This window comes from Chelmon rostratus, chromosome 8 (assembly GCF_017976325.1).
Source record: "Chelmon rostratus isolate fCheRos1 chromosome 8, fCheRos1.pri, whole genome shotgun sequence".
In the NCBI taxonomy this organism is placed as follows: domain Eukaryota; kingdom Metazoa; phylum Chordata; class Actinopteri; order Chaetodontiformes; family Chaetodontidae; genus Chelmon; species Chelmon rostratus.
In genome coordinates this window covers 13,679,937-13,698,590 of record NC_055665.1, presented here as the reverse complement: position 1 = coordinate 13,698,590, position 18,654 = coordinate 13,679,937, and the positions used below count along the sequence as shown (strand labels likewise).

Below are 18,654 nucleotides of genomic sequence, written 5' to 3'. Positions count from 1 at the left end.
CGTTCACTCACATGAAAGTAATGAAAAGTCTGATTAACATCCACACAAAATAGCACACACTTAATAACAAGAACTCTGAATGTTTATTTTCAGAAACTCACAACGGATTTCCTACATCAATACTTGGCAACAGTCCAATGAGAAAGACACAATACCCATTAACAAAAATTGAGCGATTGAATATGTGTTACTGTAACGAAACAGACAATAATGCTGCCAAAGTAAAACATGACAAAAAAATTACAAATTGTACCTCAGTAAAATCCAACCAGCATACATTCATTTTTGCTAGTGATGTTTCATCTCACAGTAAAACCAGACAGATTCAGGACCCTTCTGTTCCAAACAAAGGCAAAGAGGAAACACAGTGGATCATAAATCTCTGTCATAACTTTTATAAAGGCACTTTAGAATGGTGTCAACTTGACAATTGATAAAAATCAGCCACAGTCTTTATACTGTTCATGTAAACAGCTGAAAAAGAACAAAACGTCTGTGGTAAAATAAAAGGAAGAGTTTTTGCAGTAATTCATCCATTCACCAAACTGGCTGTCAGAGGTTTAAAAAGACACTGCAAGAAAAATCCCGAGTGAGAGGCTGCATGGCAACATCACTTGATACATAAGTGAAACTTTCCTCCTTAAAGGTGGGGCGAGTCACTCTGGAGAAAGAGTGTTGATATTTGAACTCAACACCCATACACCCACCTCCCTTCAGTGTTCCTTCAGAAGCTCCGCCCCTCAAATTTATGGGCACGCAGTTACAGTTACATGTATGGATGAGATGGTTTCCCAGAGCCAAAACAGCGATTCCCACAACTCTGCTGCCACTATAGCTAACATCCCAACTACATGACACATATTAGCAAACGTACGAAAGTATGCTGAAAGCCAATGGCAATGCTGGAACAGTGTTTGTTTCCCATTTACAGAGCCAGGGTAATGTACAATATTTCACAATTCCTCATTAAAATATAAAAAACAACCTATGTTTTATATTTTATTGAGTTGTGTACTTAACATTATCCCAAATGTTTCTAACAATGTTCAAACCCAGATAAATCTGTCATCGGCAAAACGGGAAACACCAGATGATACTTAATAGATTCAGGAAGGAAGTGACTAAACATAACATAAATAAAACTATGATAGCTGCATCACAGTATCATCAAAGTACGTCTTTTATTTCATGTTTTGATTGAGAGACCCCTAGCAGCAGAAATTATATACTGTGCACTTAAATTAAAACAGTAAAAAAACAACATGTTTCTCCCCTTTCCACTTTAAATATCAAAACATTTTTCACCAGCCTGAAGAAATGTTCTTGTTTTTTTCACAGCAGGAAGATAAAATGGCCGAGTTTTCTAATGTAAACAAGCTAGAATCAGGATGTGATCAGTTCACCCTGACATGTGAAGAACAATGTCTGTCACCTCCTCTGGACGTTAGTGATACTTCTGTGTTTGTGTGTACAAGAGGGATAAAAGAGTGAGACAAAGTGAGAGAAAGATGATGGATCTGCATATATACTGTGTGTATGTATGTGCGTGTGTGTGTGTGTGTGTGTGTGTGAGTATCAGTCAGCCTCCTGTCTGTAGTGAAGGACATAATAGTCATGGACGTACATCAGGACGGCGAATGGCTGACCAATGATTAGCGAGATCCACACTGCAGCATTGCCGTAGTTACCGCGCAGGAAGTAACCGACAAACCAAGCTAATGGAAGCTGAAAAGTTGAAAAAAAAAAAAAAAAAGGAAGTTAAATAAACATAGTGGGTGATTGGGTTTTTAATGATACTTTCTAAATGTGTATTGATTTCTGATTTTTGCTGACTGTGTTTTATGACTCAGGACATTATCATGACCGGCAAACTGACAACAAAGTCAACAAAGACCTTCTACAGGAGTCAAAAGGCACAATATCCACTTTATCTTTATTTTGAGTTTTAGTATAATCTCGTTACACAAATACAGTATTTCCTAAATGCCATGCTACCCCTACCCTACGTATACCTATTTTCTCTAACCTTTTCACACATTAAGAAGGAATCTTTGTGTACCCAGATCACACTGCATATTATACAGTTTGAACTGAAAACAGATATATCAGTGCAGTGCAGGTCATTGTGGAGCACAGCTGTAAGTCTACCATCAGTTATATGTGCTGGGTCTTACCTGTGCCATCATGCCCATGAAGGCCCAAAGTCTGAACATCCTGAGGGGAACACTCACCAAGTACTGACACAGAGAGACAAAAATGCAATCAAATAAATGTTCTCTATAAAATACAATACGGCGATCTGTGCAAAAACATTTTTCTAAAAGATGATAAAGAGTTTTGAGGACATACTTCTATACACTAGTGGAACTAGACACACTGCACAGTGCTGGTGGTTGAACAACTGAGCGGCTCACTGACAGGCTGTTGAGCCAGTCACTGCAGTTGAGCCTAAGCAGATACAATCTGAACATAAGGCTGGGTCAACTCTCTGCCCTTTGCTCAAGTAAAGATCAAGGATCACTGAGAGGTGCAGTAGGTCAGGGAAAAGTTTTCTGATATATGAACTAGTACAGGTAACACTTTATACTAAGGTACACATATTCACCATTAACTTGTTCTTTATTAGCAAGCATATTAGTAGCATCTTGGCTCTTTATTAGTTCTTATGTATGTATTAGTCATTTTGCATTACCATATTTTACACATACCAGGGCAGTTTTCCCCCAATAACCTCCTAATTACTGCTGATTGAAAGTAAGTAAGGACGCTGTTCTCTTAATATCTTAATATCTATCTAGAATCTAGAATAAGGCATTAATAAGCGCTTAATAATTACTAATAAGGCCAATATGCTATCAAAATACGTGTCAATAAGCAACTAGTGAATAATGAGTACCTTAATATAAAGTGCAACCCTTGTGACTATTTGTGAAACTAGGTAAGCAGGGATGACAGCAGGACTAATGAGCAGGCCACTGCCTTCAGATTAACCTGCCTATCAAACCACCGGGGCCATCAATGGCAAAGTCGTATCCTGGCTACTACAGAATGGTGTCACCTGTCATTGGGCCCATCAGATATGATAAATAGGTCAAAACATCATTTGGTATAAATACCGGGCTTCCATTGGAACGCTCACCCACCTGTTAGCACATTTTACTGTGCACTGAGAATTATCTACAGCGTCGACATAAGCAGAGAAAGTAGTATCGATCTCAACTCTTACCTCATGAAAGAAAGCCGACAAGAAAAAGACGGCTGATTGGCTGATCATTTTACTAAACCCTCTCCGAAGCAGCGGCTTGTAAAAATGGCTGCAAGACAGACAAAAGAACACATGTTGAACTGGGTGGATGTGCATATTCTGTAAATCAGAAAGTCAAACACACTGATCTAGACTGTAGAAATGGCTTGAGGACAAAAACGTTACTAATTTGTTTTGTCAGTCATTTAGTATCTGTTTCCCTAATGAGTAGTACTGTATATTGAAATATCTTAATTCTCCTAGGTGCTGTAATTCAGCCTTCCTGACAGGAATTAAATAGGCTTTGCACAGCATTTAATTTACTTTGTCTTGTTTAATATAACCTCGCTACATTTGCTCCTGCTCCTGTGTTAGTGTACGTGGAAGTGGCTGCAGGCACTGTATTTATTACTACCACTTACTCTCTCACAGCCAGATGAATCACTTTGCCAAATACATCGGTGTGCCTTGTTAAGCCTTGTGCCTTGTTCAGTTCTATAAATTTCACTGCCCCTTCTCAATGTGTTAGTGTGCGAATAATTCACCGGAGACACCACTTGTGTACGGGGATGTTCCAGTTCTGCCAGAAATATGTCACCGACTCAGAGTTCCTGAAAGAAGAGTCAGAAAAATAGAGTATTGTAGAATTGCAGGGTATAAATGATGGATCTAAGGCAGCTTGATCAATACTGATGAACATGAAAAAGTCTAAAAACTTTACTGTCATGCAGGAAAAGAGGAAATGATAGTGTAGGATTACTGTACACTGAGTAATGAAACCAATTTACGAAATTAAGCAAAGGTACAATACATATAGTGATTCAAAATTCTCTCCTTTAAGTCAACAAAATTCCAAATGGTAAACACAATATAACTTATTGTTCTTAGTTTCCAAACGCTTGTTGAACCAGTCAGTCCTTCAGCACTGTCCACCACATCGCATAGGATCAACAAACACACAGAAACACACCACCAGTCCTTGTAGAACTGTCTGTCTCCAAAGCGCAGCAGCTCAGCAGTGAAGTTCATAGATGAGTGGAAGAACCAGTAGAAAAACATCAGCCACAGCAAGTGATTAGGAACCTGGAGAAGAAGAGCAGAGGAACAAAATATGACTGCGAGACATTTAAAAGATGACCAAACTAACTCAACACCCAACTAAAAAGTAAAAGCCTGATACAAAATGTGGACATGTTTCCTTCCCATGCACTCAACACAGTCATGGTGAGATATAATACATCCTCATGTAAACTGTGTTCATCACTACGGTATACATGACAACATGCATTATGCAGTGTAACACTAACATTTGGATGTTGAGGAGATTTTGATTCTAATATTGTATTTTTTAGCTGTAACAGAGACTTTGGAGCAGCGTTACAATGATCTTCTGCTAGAACTGAACGTAAGGCCATTTGATCGTGTAATTATTGGTCCGACAGTTGTTTCATAATCCTTTGTGTTATTTCAAGTGCTGGAAATAAACAGCAAGCATGAAGACAAACAACATGAGTAAATGGTTGTGCATGTTGTGTTTTTGACTCACAGCTAATCTTAGAAGTCTCTCAGTCATCCTGGACAGATCCATGTCCTACAGAGGAGAGACCCAGGGATTAGCAAACATGACACCATGTTGTTTTGTGAAGTAAAAACTTCACTGTCTTCCTCACCTCTAGTGGTTTCATGGAACTCTGAATGATGGGGATCATCCACTGATAGAATAAAAGTAAAAAGCAGCATTAAGCCATTTTCAGACATGCACTGTAAACTGTGAATTTCACACATTAACTTCATATTTAAAAACATTTTTGCAGCAGTTGTGGATTACATTATTATTAAAGCATACCTGTTGAGTGAGAGCAACTAAAAGCTGGGTGAAGAACAGCTGGGGATAAAGACACAATCAATATAGTGAGTGAGATGATTTCACAGAAATAATTTATACAGATCGATAGAGAATAAAATGGAGTACATCAAAACTTTGTTAAATTCTATAATGCCTCTGGGAACACTCTTCTATACTGTGTAGAACAGAGATGGTTTACAATTCCTTGCCATTATTTTGTTGTGCCATGGCCCCAGATCTCAGCATTTAAAATATGTAAAATATTATCATAACCGCTAATAGCAATGACCAAACTATAAAAATAAGATGCAAAATAAGCAAAAACTAAGCTCTTAACAGCTGTGCAGGTGTACTTTTGCTTTCTTTGGGAGACGCTTGTTAAAGTGTGAGAGCATGCACAAAAAACATACGGTTCTGAGAAACTTCCTCACCATCTCGAACAGCCTCCTCAGCAGGAAACCCATGCGAATCTTGGGCGAACGAGGGAAGTTGAGTTCGTAGCACAGAGTCGGAGCAAAGACGAAGTAGTACATGTCTACAGAGATGGACAGGAGCTCAATGTGACAGTGCGTCAAATATGTGACACAAAAAATCATAGAAAAAGAAGCACTAGCACATTATAAATTAAGTTTCATACAGACACTAGAAAGGTGTATTTGAGTACCTCTGATGGTGAGGTTGCCTGGGTAACACACCTTATGGTCGCTTCCACTGAGGTGCTGTGCTGAGGGACCTGTGGGCAGAAATAATGCACAAACACACATGACATTGCAACATATGTGCAAGGTAACACTGTATTCTGAGGGTCCTCACATACAGAAACAGAGACAATAATGACAATCAAGTGCAGATGTTTACATGCAACATTTTCTGTTTTGTCAGTATTCCTCTTGGCCCAATTTCCTCAGTAATTTGACAGTTCCTGTGTGCTAAACTCTCAAACTTCCTTTTCATCCAAGGGTTGTAGTACTCAGTATCTGTCATTAGATGTCACTGTAACAGCATGAGAAAAGGACTACAAAGACATTTAAAACATACACAGAAACTAACCTCAAAATTAGCAAAGAATTCTTTCTCAATTAGGTATGGCTGAAACACAGCATTCAAGCCCTCTCTTGTATATGTATGTGCATGTTTGTTTGTGACTTACAAGACAGCGACCTGGCCAGTTTCTTGGCCTTGACGGTGCTCAGCTCTCTGCACCACATGTTGACGTCCTTATAGGAGTACAGCTTTAGCAAGAGGATGGTGTAATTGCCAAGAACGAATGCACCACCAACTAAAAGAGAGAGAGAGAGAGAGAGAGAGATGATAGTTAACACTGTGATGTGGATAAAGCTGCAGTCTGAGAACATGTAACCAACTAATATTGTGTCTTGGGAAGTTGAGAAGCAGAGAAGAGGAAATGACCAGGGCGGAAAACAGTGAGGAAGAAGAGAAAAGGGAGAAAAAGGAGGAGAATGTGAGCAAAAACTAGAATGTGAGCAAAAAGTGTGAGATGGAGGACGGAAGGAAAGACAGTGACAGAATAGGAAGCAAAAGAAAAGCAAAGAGAGGATTTAAGGAGTGAAAAAGAAATGAACAGAGAGAAAGAGAGGTCCTGATTTGATTTTGAACAACCAACCAAACAAACTTACTCAAACTGTAAATAGAGTAAAATAGATTATCTCAACACAAAGTATGAGAGCAGCTTAACTCTGCCAAGGAAATTTTCATACAGTATAGTCATCATGTTTACATGCATACCAGAGCTTTATAAACACATACATATGCTTGATGGAAAATGATCATGCTAAACAGGAAGACCCACCAGCAAGCATATAAGCCACACACTCACACATAGTGCACAAACACACGCATACAACCAAATAAATACTGCCTGTTGTGCCAACAGGGTGAGGTGGAAGTAAGCACACCTGGTATCAAACCACAGCAGATCTTATGCATTAACCATATGGCTCTATGTGGCTTCTATATTGGCTCAAAGACAGCTACCCTAGATCTAGATCATCACAGACACACACAGAGTGGAAAAACACACCAGAGGAGCCAATCATCACTCACTCATAATTTCCCACCAAAATCATGAATTTGTCTGTGAGCTTCCAAACATCCACTCTAAAAACTCAAATATCTCAGCTGGTTTGACTGTTCTATTTTACTGTACAGTTTTTTTCTGTCAGCAGACTCCAGGATGGCAAAGACTGCGAGTATAATGAGTCACAGATCAAAATGTTAATTTGTTTTCATAGTAAGGTGCGTCTCTTCTCTTTGGGGAGTGCTCTGATTGGGGGTAAAAAGTTCAAACTCGTTCCACCACTAGAAACGGCAGCCTCAGCTCAATCAGGCCACACGATACCCAGTGTATGTACGCCAATGTGACACGCCTCGCTTTCAAGGCTGAGCAATATGGATAATTATCTATGTTTGGATCTGAGATGTGAGCTGTGAGGACATTGTGTTTCACCTGACTGAATGATTCTGCTGTGCAGAGGATTTCACTGGAGCTACTGGAGTACCTGCATCTAAAAAAAAACTGAAAAAAGTGTCTGCCTTCATTTAGAGTCACATATGTCCCAAAATTATGTTTCCACATTTTCCTTGTTACTCTGTCAATTGTTTCAACAGGAAAATCTTCAATCTGTGCATCTTATGATGAAGACAGGAAACTTCAATAAACAAAGTTCAATAGTTTTATACCTCTCTTTGGACATTAAACAGACAGGTTAATGTGCAATGCTGAACACTGGCTACATAAGCAGAGTGTTACGGTGTGTTTAACACCCATCTCTAAAACACACCAAGTGCTGGCTTCACTGTATGCACACCCCAGATTGTCTGACTGATTTTAATTTTTTGGTTTCAGCAAATCAGATCTCATCCTCTCACAAGTTTTTTTTTATGTTGATTGTATTAAATACCAGTGTATTGACTTGTATCATATTGTGCATTTTTATAACGCTTACTATGCATGTCTTGGCTTATTACTGCAAACATATAAGAGGTGCAACACAGGTCCATAGTCTCATATCTAATGAGATGTGTAAGGAAAGAAATCCAGATATACACAGCACGTCTGTTTTTTATTCTGAATCCAGAAATTCCTGCAGCAGACTGGGATATTAAAGGACATCAAAAGCAGTGGAAAGAATGAAATAATGACAGTAGACAGAAGAGAGCAGTCTCCGCTCATCACTACAGTATTCCTTAAAAGCAGTTTAACACAATTTGAAATTAAGCTCGATATCAGATCCTTGGGTTCTGATTCATGCACACTGGCTGAATACTGGTTGAGTAAGCGGTAACCAGTAAATGCAATAGCTCCATTCACGCACACACACACATATCTGTACATACACACAAGCACACACGCACACACACCTGCCCTCTGTCATTGCCCTTCCTGTGTGAACAGCAGCGCAGAGAGGAGAACAGACAGACAGATGGACTGACTCCTTTACTCCTTCACCTCCCAGTGAGAGAACAGATGAGAGAAGAGGAGCAGAGGAGAGGAGAAGAGCATTAATCAAAATGGGAGAGGAGCAAAGAATTAAAAGACTGATTTTCTAGGACCAAATTATCACTGAAATGTGAGCCAAATTACACTACAAGCTCACTATTTGTCTGTCTCATGAGCAAAGTAAAGTTAGAGGAGTCCCAACTACAGCTTGAATGATAAAGGACTGGGACCATGCCAAGAAATCTGAGCTAAAAATGTTACGTTAATGGTGTTTGGGGGTTACGTGACAAATGTGACCCTGGAAATTTTAGTGGATGTAATCCTCAATAATTTCTAAATATAACCAATGCACATCTGACAACTTTTTTCTAAACTGGATCTATAATGACTTGAGTGTGGATTAATACAGTGTGCTGGTGTATCATGTCGTGTAAAGTATTGCGAATTTATCAGTGTTTGTGGAGGGCGGCCATGGTTTCTGTCAGGCAGCCTGATGAAGACAGAAGAAGGTGACCTTTGGATGACCCTGTTCTGCAAACCATGCCTACTTTGGCATCTCCCCTTCTCTCCTGTCTCTTCCCTCCCTCTGCTCTCCTCTCCTCCCCCTGTCCTCTCCTCTCTTCACCTCCTCCTGCCTTCTCAGAGCCAGCTGGATATAATCCAGTCATGACCAACTGGTCCATTACCACTAACCGACTCCAATTATGACTCTGTATAAGAGATGTCATTTACTGCACTATCACACTGGTCGACCGTTTCTCTGAAGGGTAAGGATATGAATGTCCTCTTAATCTTTATTACAATTACATTCTGTTTTATACACATGGCTACATTGTAAACTACCAAAGAATGGATAATGGTTTGGCTGCATAATAGATGCTACTATTTTAGTCAACTGTTTGTCTCTGTTATGTACAGTAGGTAGTAGCAAGGATGCACAGATGGTATTTTCATAACAGTAAAAACACATTTTACCTGGGGTCACGGAGGGGACCAACAGGACCACTGCAGCAGGGAATGTTAGCATGATTGCCATGTTAATGCAATGGACCAGAAATCCCGCAAGTTCACTGAATGAACCCTGGGCAGAAAGAGAGAGGCGAAGAGAGAGAGCAGGAGTTTTCACATAAGATCTTTAAAAAAACAAAACAAGATGCCCTATTTTAAAACACTGTCACCTGATTAACTTGTTTTTTGTTTGGAGATTTTTAACTTGATGAATATTCCAAGCATTTGTTTGCTCTGCTTTCGAACAGAACCGTTTTGAGTTATTGTGGCCTATCAAAGTTTTCAAAAAACTCACAATGCTCCATATTCATGCCAAAGAGACAGAGCATAACTGAATATGCCCAAAATGCAGATGGTGAAAGTAATTTCCCATTTTACCATTTAACATTTGCAGGGGAAATTGGGGAGGGTCGGCTAGTCAGTCGGTTTTAGAGAGCAGTTTTAGAAAAATAATCCCCCCTGGGAGTTGTGGAAGTGCTCCGAATTCAACAGCTCAGTTAAAAATCCACAGTGCTCGGATGTTTAAGTGCAAGCAGGGTTTCTCCACTCACCTTGGACAGCTGCCTCTCTGTGTAGAGAGCCACCAGAATGAACACGTTGGACACTGTCAAAACACAATGACAGATTCATGTCAGTTCCTCTAAAGCAGGTCATATTACATTTTTCATCCTGCAGAGAGCCTGTATGAAGTATGAATGTGGATCTCAGAAAAAGAAAATATGTCCTCGTAAGCCTTCAGAAGTCTTATGGCTGTGTGTGTGTATAATGTTGCACAGGACTTAAAGGAAAACGTTAATAGGTTAAACAGCTGGTATTGAATGTGAGAGCTGACATAAGGCAAGTATTGAGACGAATCATTTCAAGAGCCTACTAACAAGTTCCTGAGGCAACTGTAATTCTAATAATATGTTGTACATTGTTGCTGCTTGATGAAGACCTTGTTTCTCCAAACTGTCAATGTTTTCTCTTCATTTCAAGCAGATTATTTTGTCAATATCCATTTAGTTCTGGAAGGCTTCATTAGCCTAAGACTTAAAGCAAACCGATAAGGGAACGCATCATCATCCAAGTGGAGTGAAAACACATATCTTCCCAAACTAGATGGAAAAGCTCTTCACATGAATATAGAGGCAGGTTAAATTTCTGCTGAGCAAATCAGGTAAGACGAAGTCTCGTTTGTATCATAAATACAAAAGACTGAGACTCAACAGGATGTTAATTTTTTTGTCATGTAGTCATGAACTTAAATAAGAAAGAGCTTTTTCAGATACCTTTTTAGCAAGACCCTAATCTGTCACATATAAAACAAGCTGTCACAACACACACACACCTACACACACAGACAACACACAGTCATAGCCTCTCACATGATTACACAGCAACACCTGATGAAAGAAATGAGGCAGCACTAACGGAGCATATGTGTTGCACAGCACACACCAACTGCTAGATAGTTGAATGACAAGACAAGTGGGTGGGTGGGCATGTGCGCATGCACACACACACACACATTTGCACGTGCACACACGCACACACACACACTTTTCTTTGAAAGAAAAAGGGAATAAAAGAGAACCTGCTTTGTATCAAACTGCTACAATATCCACATTTTTTAAAAACAGTGCTAGCACTGGGACACATTTGAGCGAAAAATAGCATTAGTGCCAGTTTTTCCTTGCACACTTTATTATGCATCAATTGTTGTCCCTAAGCCTAATTTTGTGTGGAGCAAATTAGGCTAAAATGTATGTAAATTTTTCCTTCTTATCTTGCACTAGTGTCAGTTTTAACTGCAGGGTAACTCACTGCTGAGTGAACTTAAGGAAACCACTGGTACGCAGATTGCTCATTACTCTGACTAGAGTAGGCTAAGATACACTGATGGCACATAATTGCCGCAATTGTTCCATTTTAACACCCTAATCAGTGCATTAGCATGTCAATCAATCTAATCTAGAGCGAACAGATGTGTCAACTGTCAGACATTTTGATTACTGGGTCTTATCATCCTGTTATCAATGCAACTATGCATCAGCATTGCCATTCCAAATCAATTTGTTTAATGGCTCAGTCACATGCTTGCATGTGACTTCACGGTAACTTTCATACCATGAAGACAGGAGACAAGAAGGTTCTAAGAAGGAACAAATGTCACATGCAAAACTCATTTTCAAATGACGATAACTACATCTGTCCATAAGGCAAGCTAATCATGCAAAAGTGAAAACTATTTTATTCAGCCTGTCATAGTTTGCAGTTAATTAGATAAAGTATGTGCAGTACTTCACCAGGTTTCTGCAAAGATGCTCATTATACTTGCATGAGATTCTGTATTTACGCAAATGTCACATTTTATCTTACTCGTTAAAGCACCTCCACAAAATAAACAAAAATCACATACAGTCAGGAGACCAACTATCTGTAATTTCCTCTCAGCAATTCTTTTAACCAGGTGACTTTTAACATTTTCAGGGAATATGCAAATGACAGTATCATAAGGCATTCTGATTTGCTAAAATTGCATTCATTCCAGCATCATTTGCTCCACTGAAAAAAGGTCCAAATGTTGAGTAAACCCCCCCTTTTTTCTTCAACAGGGTTGTATACCATTATTTTGCCAAAATAAGATTTTGATAGTATGTTTAATTAACGTCTGTTCCTCATCACACGTAAAGACTCTATCCTATTCTGGGAGCAGAAACGCATAGCAGCTACTTTATCTCTTTTGGAAACAGGCCTGTTGAGCAGCTATTGAGCCCATATGTGCATCAAAGTGGAACAAACAGCACCATTTAGCACCTGTTAGACACACGCAAACCTTTCATCAAGTATCTTTAGAGCAGCTTTTGGATATTTTGCAAGTAACAGACAGTGAAATACTGTACACTAGTGTAAAATTCATTTTATTTTGGTCACTTGGGGGCCAGTTGCCCAAATGTAAAACTTTCAAGGCTGGTTTTTCAAACTTTGCACATTTTGCTGGTGGGCTACCATAAATTGGAGACTTCTCATTTACTCTGTGTTGGTGTATTTGTGTGTGGGAGTGTGTGTGTGTGTGTGTGTAAGTTGCTGCAGTGATCTAGAAGTATTGAATGCCCTCTGGGAATGAGCTGCTTTACTGCCCATGCTACTGTAAACAGACTCCCATTCTCACCTGTCTCTTAACCATCAGTGCAGTCATTTACCTTACCTCATCCATCTCTTCCTCCCTCCCTCTTCGCTGGCCCTGTGTCGATGCAGCACTTTACATCATCTTCCTTCCTCACTCCTTCATCATTATATTTTGCTCTCCCTCTTTTCCGAGCTGCCTCTTTTTTCCATTCCTGCATTCTTTCCCTCTTCAAAACCCTCTCTCTCTACATATATATATATATATATATACATGCCATCACTTCTTTTTCTCTTGCATTTAATTCTTCCCTCCCCACTCATTTCTCTCTCTCCTATCTTACTGCCAATTTCACTAACTCTGGTCCTCTTTCTGCAGCACAGCACCACTGCGCAGTATATAGGGCAGGTGATTGTCCCTCTAGAGACACCGTGAGCTGCACCACTGCAGACTTTCACTGCGATATACCATAAAAATAAATACTGAAAAAACTCTGCATATAGCATGTGCCTGTGTGTTCTTCAAACAAGGAATTGCTTGAAATAAAGCAGATCACACCAGCTATTTAAGGAAAATTATCTAAATGTTAGGATTTCTTTTCAGAAAAAAAACAAACAAAAAACCCCATATTATTCTCACGCAAATGTCATGTTTCTTCATGCTTTTCAAGTGTCACTTGAACTGGTTTAGTGGTATAATCTAGGGGCATGCACATAAAGCTGAATCTGAACACGAGGTGTCCCATACCATTTTTCAGGCACTGGTGGTTCGAAGCACTCCTAGCTTGGTTCAACATCTATCCATGTTTTTCATCCCATTTATAAAAACTGGTGTCGTTTCAAGCTCTTTTAACAAAAGTGGCATTTTAATTTGATTTGTGCTAAAATTCTAAATCAAACCATTTTCCAGAATCAAAGGAATAACACTGTTTAATTATGTGACTGTCTGTGATTGTGTTGTTGCTTTCCTACTGTGGCTGAGGAGGTAGCGCGACCGGCCACTTATCAGAAGGTCAGTAGCTCGATCCCTGGCTACATGTCAAAGTATCTTTGGGCAGGATACTGAACCTCAAATTGCTCCAGATGCTTTGCCATTGGTGTGTGAACAGTTAACGGTCACAATAAGTAGGTGGCCTAGCCACCACTGTATGAATGTGGGTGAGTGAATGTAAATTTGTGTTGTAAAAGCACTTTGAGACTAGAAAAGCAGTATATAAATACAGTCCATTCACCGGGTGACTTATCGCACATATGAAAAGTTTACCTACCAATCACAAGGCATGCTGCTGGCCAGCTGTAGGGATCATTCAGAAACAAGGAAATCACCTGAATAGGGTCCACGAGAACACCATACCTGACAAATGAAAAAACAAAAAAGGAAGGAAATGGCAAATTAAAAAAAGAGAAATCAGCCAGAATATTTTAAGTCAATGAATTGAGTCACGTTTCTTTAGAATTGAAACGTTAAAGAACTGCATATATTCACTTTAAAAAGAAATGGACGATTTACATTTAGTGAATTGTTTACAATTGCCCCCTGTGCTGTTGGATTTTTAGGTTTTCTTTATAGACTTTTTCCCAGCAGACATTTTGACGCGTCAGAGCAGCAATGGCTCTAAAAAAATACTCCAAAATGACTTACCTTAACAGGTTTTCTAAGAAGAGGCGAGCATTACTCAGCACCTGTAACACAAAGCGAGAGGTAAACATCTGACTGTCTCATGTATCTATTTCAGTTTTTTTTTCTTTATTTCTCTGTCTATGTTTCTTTCATTTGTTCATGTCATCATGCTTCCTTCTGTTGCTCCCCTCTTTCCTTCCTCTCATCTCTCTCCTCTCTTCATCTCTCCTCCTCACTCTTCCTCTTTTTAAATGGATTGTAATATCTCATTACCCAGCACAAAGGTTCTATGCCTGGGGATGGGACAGAAGTTCAGTGGGAATGAAGGAAAACCTCCTGCGATGAACACAACGATCTGTGTTCAAAGCATGGATTAACAGAAGGCTTTGCTAGCCTCGTTTTCTCTCCTATTCTGTCGCTTCTCCCCAGCACAGAGGAGGAAGAGCTGCAAAAGGTGTAGAGCTCAACATAAACTTGATAATTATATTGAATTATTTTCCTGTACTTGCACTTAATTCTAATATTCTGAGAAAATTTCCATTCAACAACAAAATCAACAACAAATAAATTTCATTTCTCAAAATAAGCAAACCTGAATAGCTCAAGATCTTTTGTGTTTTAATTATTTCATGATTTTTTTTTTTTTTCCCCTAAACCTCCTAAATGAGCATGCACTATAACATGTCTGATTTAAACCATCTTTACGTAAAATACAACCCCTTGCTAAGACTCAACTTGTTTTTTGGGGTTTTTTTTGCTGTGTGGTTGAGCTGGCAGGAAAACAGATTTGTCACAGAATCAGACAATGTGAGTCTGTTTAGGAAAAAAAGTGGGTATTAATAGAACAAGTTGGACAACTTGTTTTTTATTTTGATTTATTCTAATGTATCAATCCATGCCAGTGGATTACAACACAAAACAGCACCAGGACACAGCAGCATTTACTGGACATGTCAGGACAATATCTGGATTTAGACAAAACAGATGGGTTTGAAAATGCTGTTAACTTGTCAAACAATCTCCATCTACTCTAGCCTTTTTATTCAAATCATCCTAAAATTAGCTACACACTCAAATGCTATAATTAATCTTAGGGAGAAACAAAAAAATCTGTTTATCCCTTCAATTAGTTGGTCTGCAAGGGGTGTGTTATAACTATATCATCTTGTGTGGCGTGTTAAAAGGCAGACACTCTCAACAAGTGGCCTGATACTTTGTTTGGCTTAAACAGAATAAATCTTTATTCAAAAACAATCACAAAGTTAGAGGTAGCAGAGAGTCACACATGTTTGTTAAGAGCCAGAAGTGTTTTTAAAAAGATGTGTTTTTTTAGAAATGCATCCTGGTGGGGACATTGCCTTGGTGTTGCGTGTGTATATCTATATATGTACATTAAGTTTCTTTATGTGTGTGTGTGTGTGTGTAAACTTTTTTTCTTACCAGCATGACCACACACCAGTTGAGGACTCCTCTGTAGTTACTGTAACCACTGGCTGAACTCAGCAGGGACTGCTGGCTCTTATGACAGCTACAGAAATAAATTAGATGGATCAATGGGTCGAACAATCAAGAAGTTCATGATCATGAGCCTAAGATGCATTTCATTTGACTCAAGCATCAAACCGATTGCACGACAAATAAAGAATGCAGAGCAAAATAAACTTGTCTTTTATTAACATACACACTGATTTTCTGGCAGTTTTAGTGAGAAGGAAGAAAAAGAGGAGGTAATACTAGACCAAATTAGGTAATACAAATGTGGCTGGACCGCAGAAAATGCGTCAAAATTTCCCAAAGGTGTGGTTATTTATTGATTTTCCTACACAACAGCAAAGTATAGTTGACTAATTCATAATACACTAAGGCAAATAGCAAATAGCGCTTAATCAGTTCATATTTTGCTATTATATAAGTGGCTTAAGGAGATTAAGCTAGCCCACAAATCACCCTTGTTAATGGGGCCCCTGTTAGATACGCCCCTGATCAATGACACAGCCCATATAGCTGAATGAATTATAGCTGTTACACACACACACACACACTTGGGTAAAGCCATGCAGGGAAAGTGCTAAAGTTTGTGTTACTCTGCCAGGCTACACTGAAAAAGTAGTGAAAGTAAAGTAAGACAGTAAAAGTATGAATGACTGGGCGAACACAGGCAGGTTCAGGACTGACCAGCCGTAAACCCCTCTGTGTCTGCGCCACGTTTAAACTAGCTAACGATACTTCCGGCACTAGCTATCTAAATAAGACGGGACTAACATCTTACGCTAAATGTCACCTCAGCCGTTGGCCTCTTTGAAGCCTAATGTTACATATTTGAGCTCAAAACAAACGCCTCTAAAAACTTTCCTCTAACGAAACAGCAGTCTGGTAGCATACGTGCGGTAACTCACCTGAGTCTGTCACTAATGTCATTCCTGCGCTTCTCTTTGACGCTCTTTGATTTAGACCGGCTTGTCTCCAGCGAGTGGTCACGCTTCCCGTGGCCATTGTCTCGGCTCGCGTCAGCGGTCCCTGAGCCCTGACACCCCGCCGCAGACCTCCCGTTCATCGGCAGCAGACTCCCGCCTCTCCTCGCCGCGAAAGTCGCCCTTCTCCTGCGAGTTAAGGCCCCGGTCACGTCCGAGTCACCCATAATGACAGATAAAAGCACTATAAACCTACTTAAAGTCCACTCGTATAGTTTACTACTGGTAGTAGCATGCCTGTAGCTACTAGCGTAGCAGCCCACGAGAGGGAAGTGAACCGGTTGCTAAACAATCCGCCCAAAGCACAGATTTCCGTACAGTTGACATAGTGGTAGGAGTGTATTCATGACGCCACATGAGGGTCAACTGAGCTTGTCTGACTGCTACAAATTCTACTGTAACCGACAGGTGAGCCACACCCTGAAAGTTTATTCTAAGAGAAAGTGAAGAGCTGTCATTGAGTCTGCATAACAGCCTGGGCTCCTCCCAGAAGACACTGTAATGCAAGTGTTTTTTGACCCTTTTCCCGTCTCATCAGGCGCGTCTAGGTGCCTCCTGTAGAATGAAATAGTTGACGAAACAACATCACATCAAGGCCCATTTACTAGCTGTTCTGGGGCTTTTGAGCAGTAGTTACACGATATCTTCAAAGAGTAAAAAGCTGAAGAAAAATCCACAAGTAAAACTCTGCAGAAATGTTAGGTAATGCTGTTATACTTGGTCAGTCATCAGGATGATGACCAGCTAGAGCTCTCCGTGGTTTTACAAAGGATGGCTGTGATAGCTACTAGTTCAAAGTCATTCAGCACACTTGCTTTTGGCCTAATTGTTTAGAGTTTTTACATAATTTAGGCACTGTGATGTGTGTCGATGAGTACTGGAATAACCTTGTTAAGACTCCTTTTAATTAGAGGGGACAGTCTTTAATGACATGTGCTTTTAGTCTGTCAGGGCCATTGGTCTTTTAAGTGAGTGGAAAGTAAGTGGATATCACAACCCTGGGTCCTTTAAATGGACTCTCAAAAACCTCTCAAAAGCACCATAAATACAGCTGAGGCTGATTAAGTGCAACTGAAGCTGATGGATGTTGCACTAACTACATCTGTGATAGATGAAATCTGGACCTAGTCTGATAATGAAGAGCTGAGCCTGACAAGCTTCTGGTTCCACCCTCTGAACCCGCCAAACTTTCCACGTTTTATTCCATTAGTGGCGCAGATCTAAGAAAAGTTTTTGGTTTTCATCCATTCACAGTTTTGTGGTGTGTGATGAGCATTCCAGCCTCACTGGTCTTCTCTTGTGACAATTATTCTTGTCCCTTTTTGGGATTATTAATTTGCTATAAGGAATTATATAGTAATAATTATAATGAATTGGCATTTCAACTCTCTTCTCCAAGACTGTGGCAAATGTGGTCATTACATCACGTCCTGTACGTTACTCCTTGTGTGTTGTAGCCAAAAGACTGTTTGAAAGCTTTCATTTAATGAGAATGCCCTTTCTGTCTATTCTAGTTCTGTGTGCTTATCCATACTGTGATGTGAAATGATCAGCAGCATTGATCCAGCTTTATCAGTCCTTACTGTCTATAAGGTTGTCTTTTAGAGTAATGAGCCTGTCTGCAGTTGTTGGGATAAGAGACCTTGGGGAGGGATCAATAGGAAACTAATCACTAATTGTTTTAACTCTTAAACTCCTTGCTGAACTACATTTCCTTACGTTTTCCCCGGACCATTAAAATATATTAAGCTCAATCTCAAGTTGCCCTTTTGGTTGTCATCTTGCTGTTTTTCGTCTTTTGTGTGTCGTGACTGTAAAATGATTAAAAGCTGCTCTGGTGTTTGGTTGTGAGGGACAAAATCTGCATAGCTCCTCCAGATTCAGACTTTCAGCATT

General features: G+C 39.7%; 1 protein-coding gene across 1 annotated transcript; it reads right to left on the bottom strand.

Annotated features, from left to right (window-relative positions):
* Positions 1-64: 64 nt before the first annotated feature.
* dgat1b (diacylglycerol O-acyltransferase 1b) lies at positions 65-17,107 on the bottom strand. Its single transcript, XM_041942888.1, has 17 exons — positions 16,684-17,107; positions 15,728-15,815; positions 14,309-14,349; positions 13,935-14,020; positions 10,110-10,162; positions 9,526-9,631; positions 6,241-6,369; positions 5,755-5,823; positions 5,522-5,625; positions 5,091-5,129; positions 4,915-4,956; positions 4,791-4,835; positions 4,215-4,327; positions 3,790-3,855; positions 3,227-3,314; positions 2,175-2,237; positions 65-1,725 (listed from the first exon to the last, which is right to left on the bottom strand). Exons 1-17 carry the CDS (start codon positions 16,923-16,925, stop codon positions 1,576-1,578), a joined length of 1,524 nt encoding a protein of 507 aa, XP_041798822.1. The 5' UTR covers positions 16,926-17,107; the 3' UTR covers positions 65-1,575.
* Positions 17,108-18,654: the final 1,547 nt, after the last annotated feature.

Excerpts from the sequence above, each read along its gene's own strand:
- dgat1b (XM_041942888.1), bottom strand. The coding sequence starts at position 16,925 with ATGGGTGACTCGGACGTGACCGGGGCCTTAACTCGCAGGAGAAGGGCG. Across the intron at positions 14,350-15,727 it reads ACTGGTGTGTGGTCATGCTG|GTGCTGAGTAATGCTCGCCT; the intron begins GTAAGAAAAAAA and ends TTTGTGTTACAG. Across the intron at positions 9,632-10,109 it reads CAGAGAGGCAGCTGTCCAAG|GGTTCATTCAGTGAACTTGC; the intron begins GTGAGTGGAGAA and ends CTTTCTGCCCAG.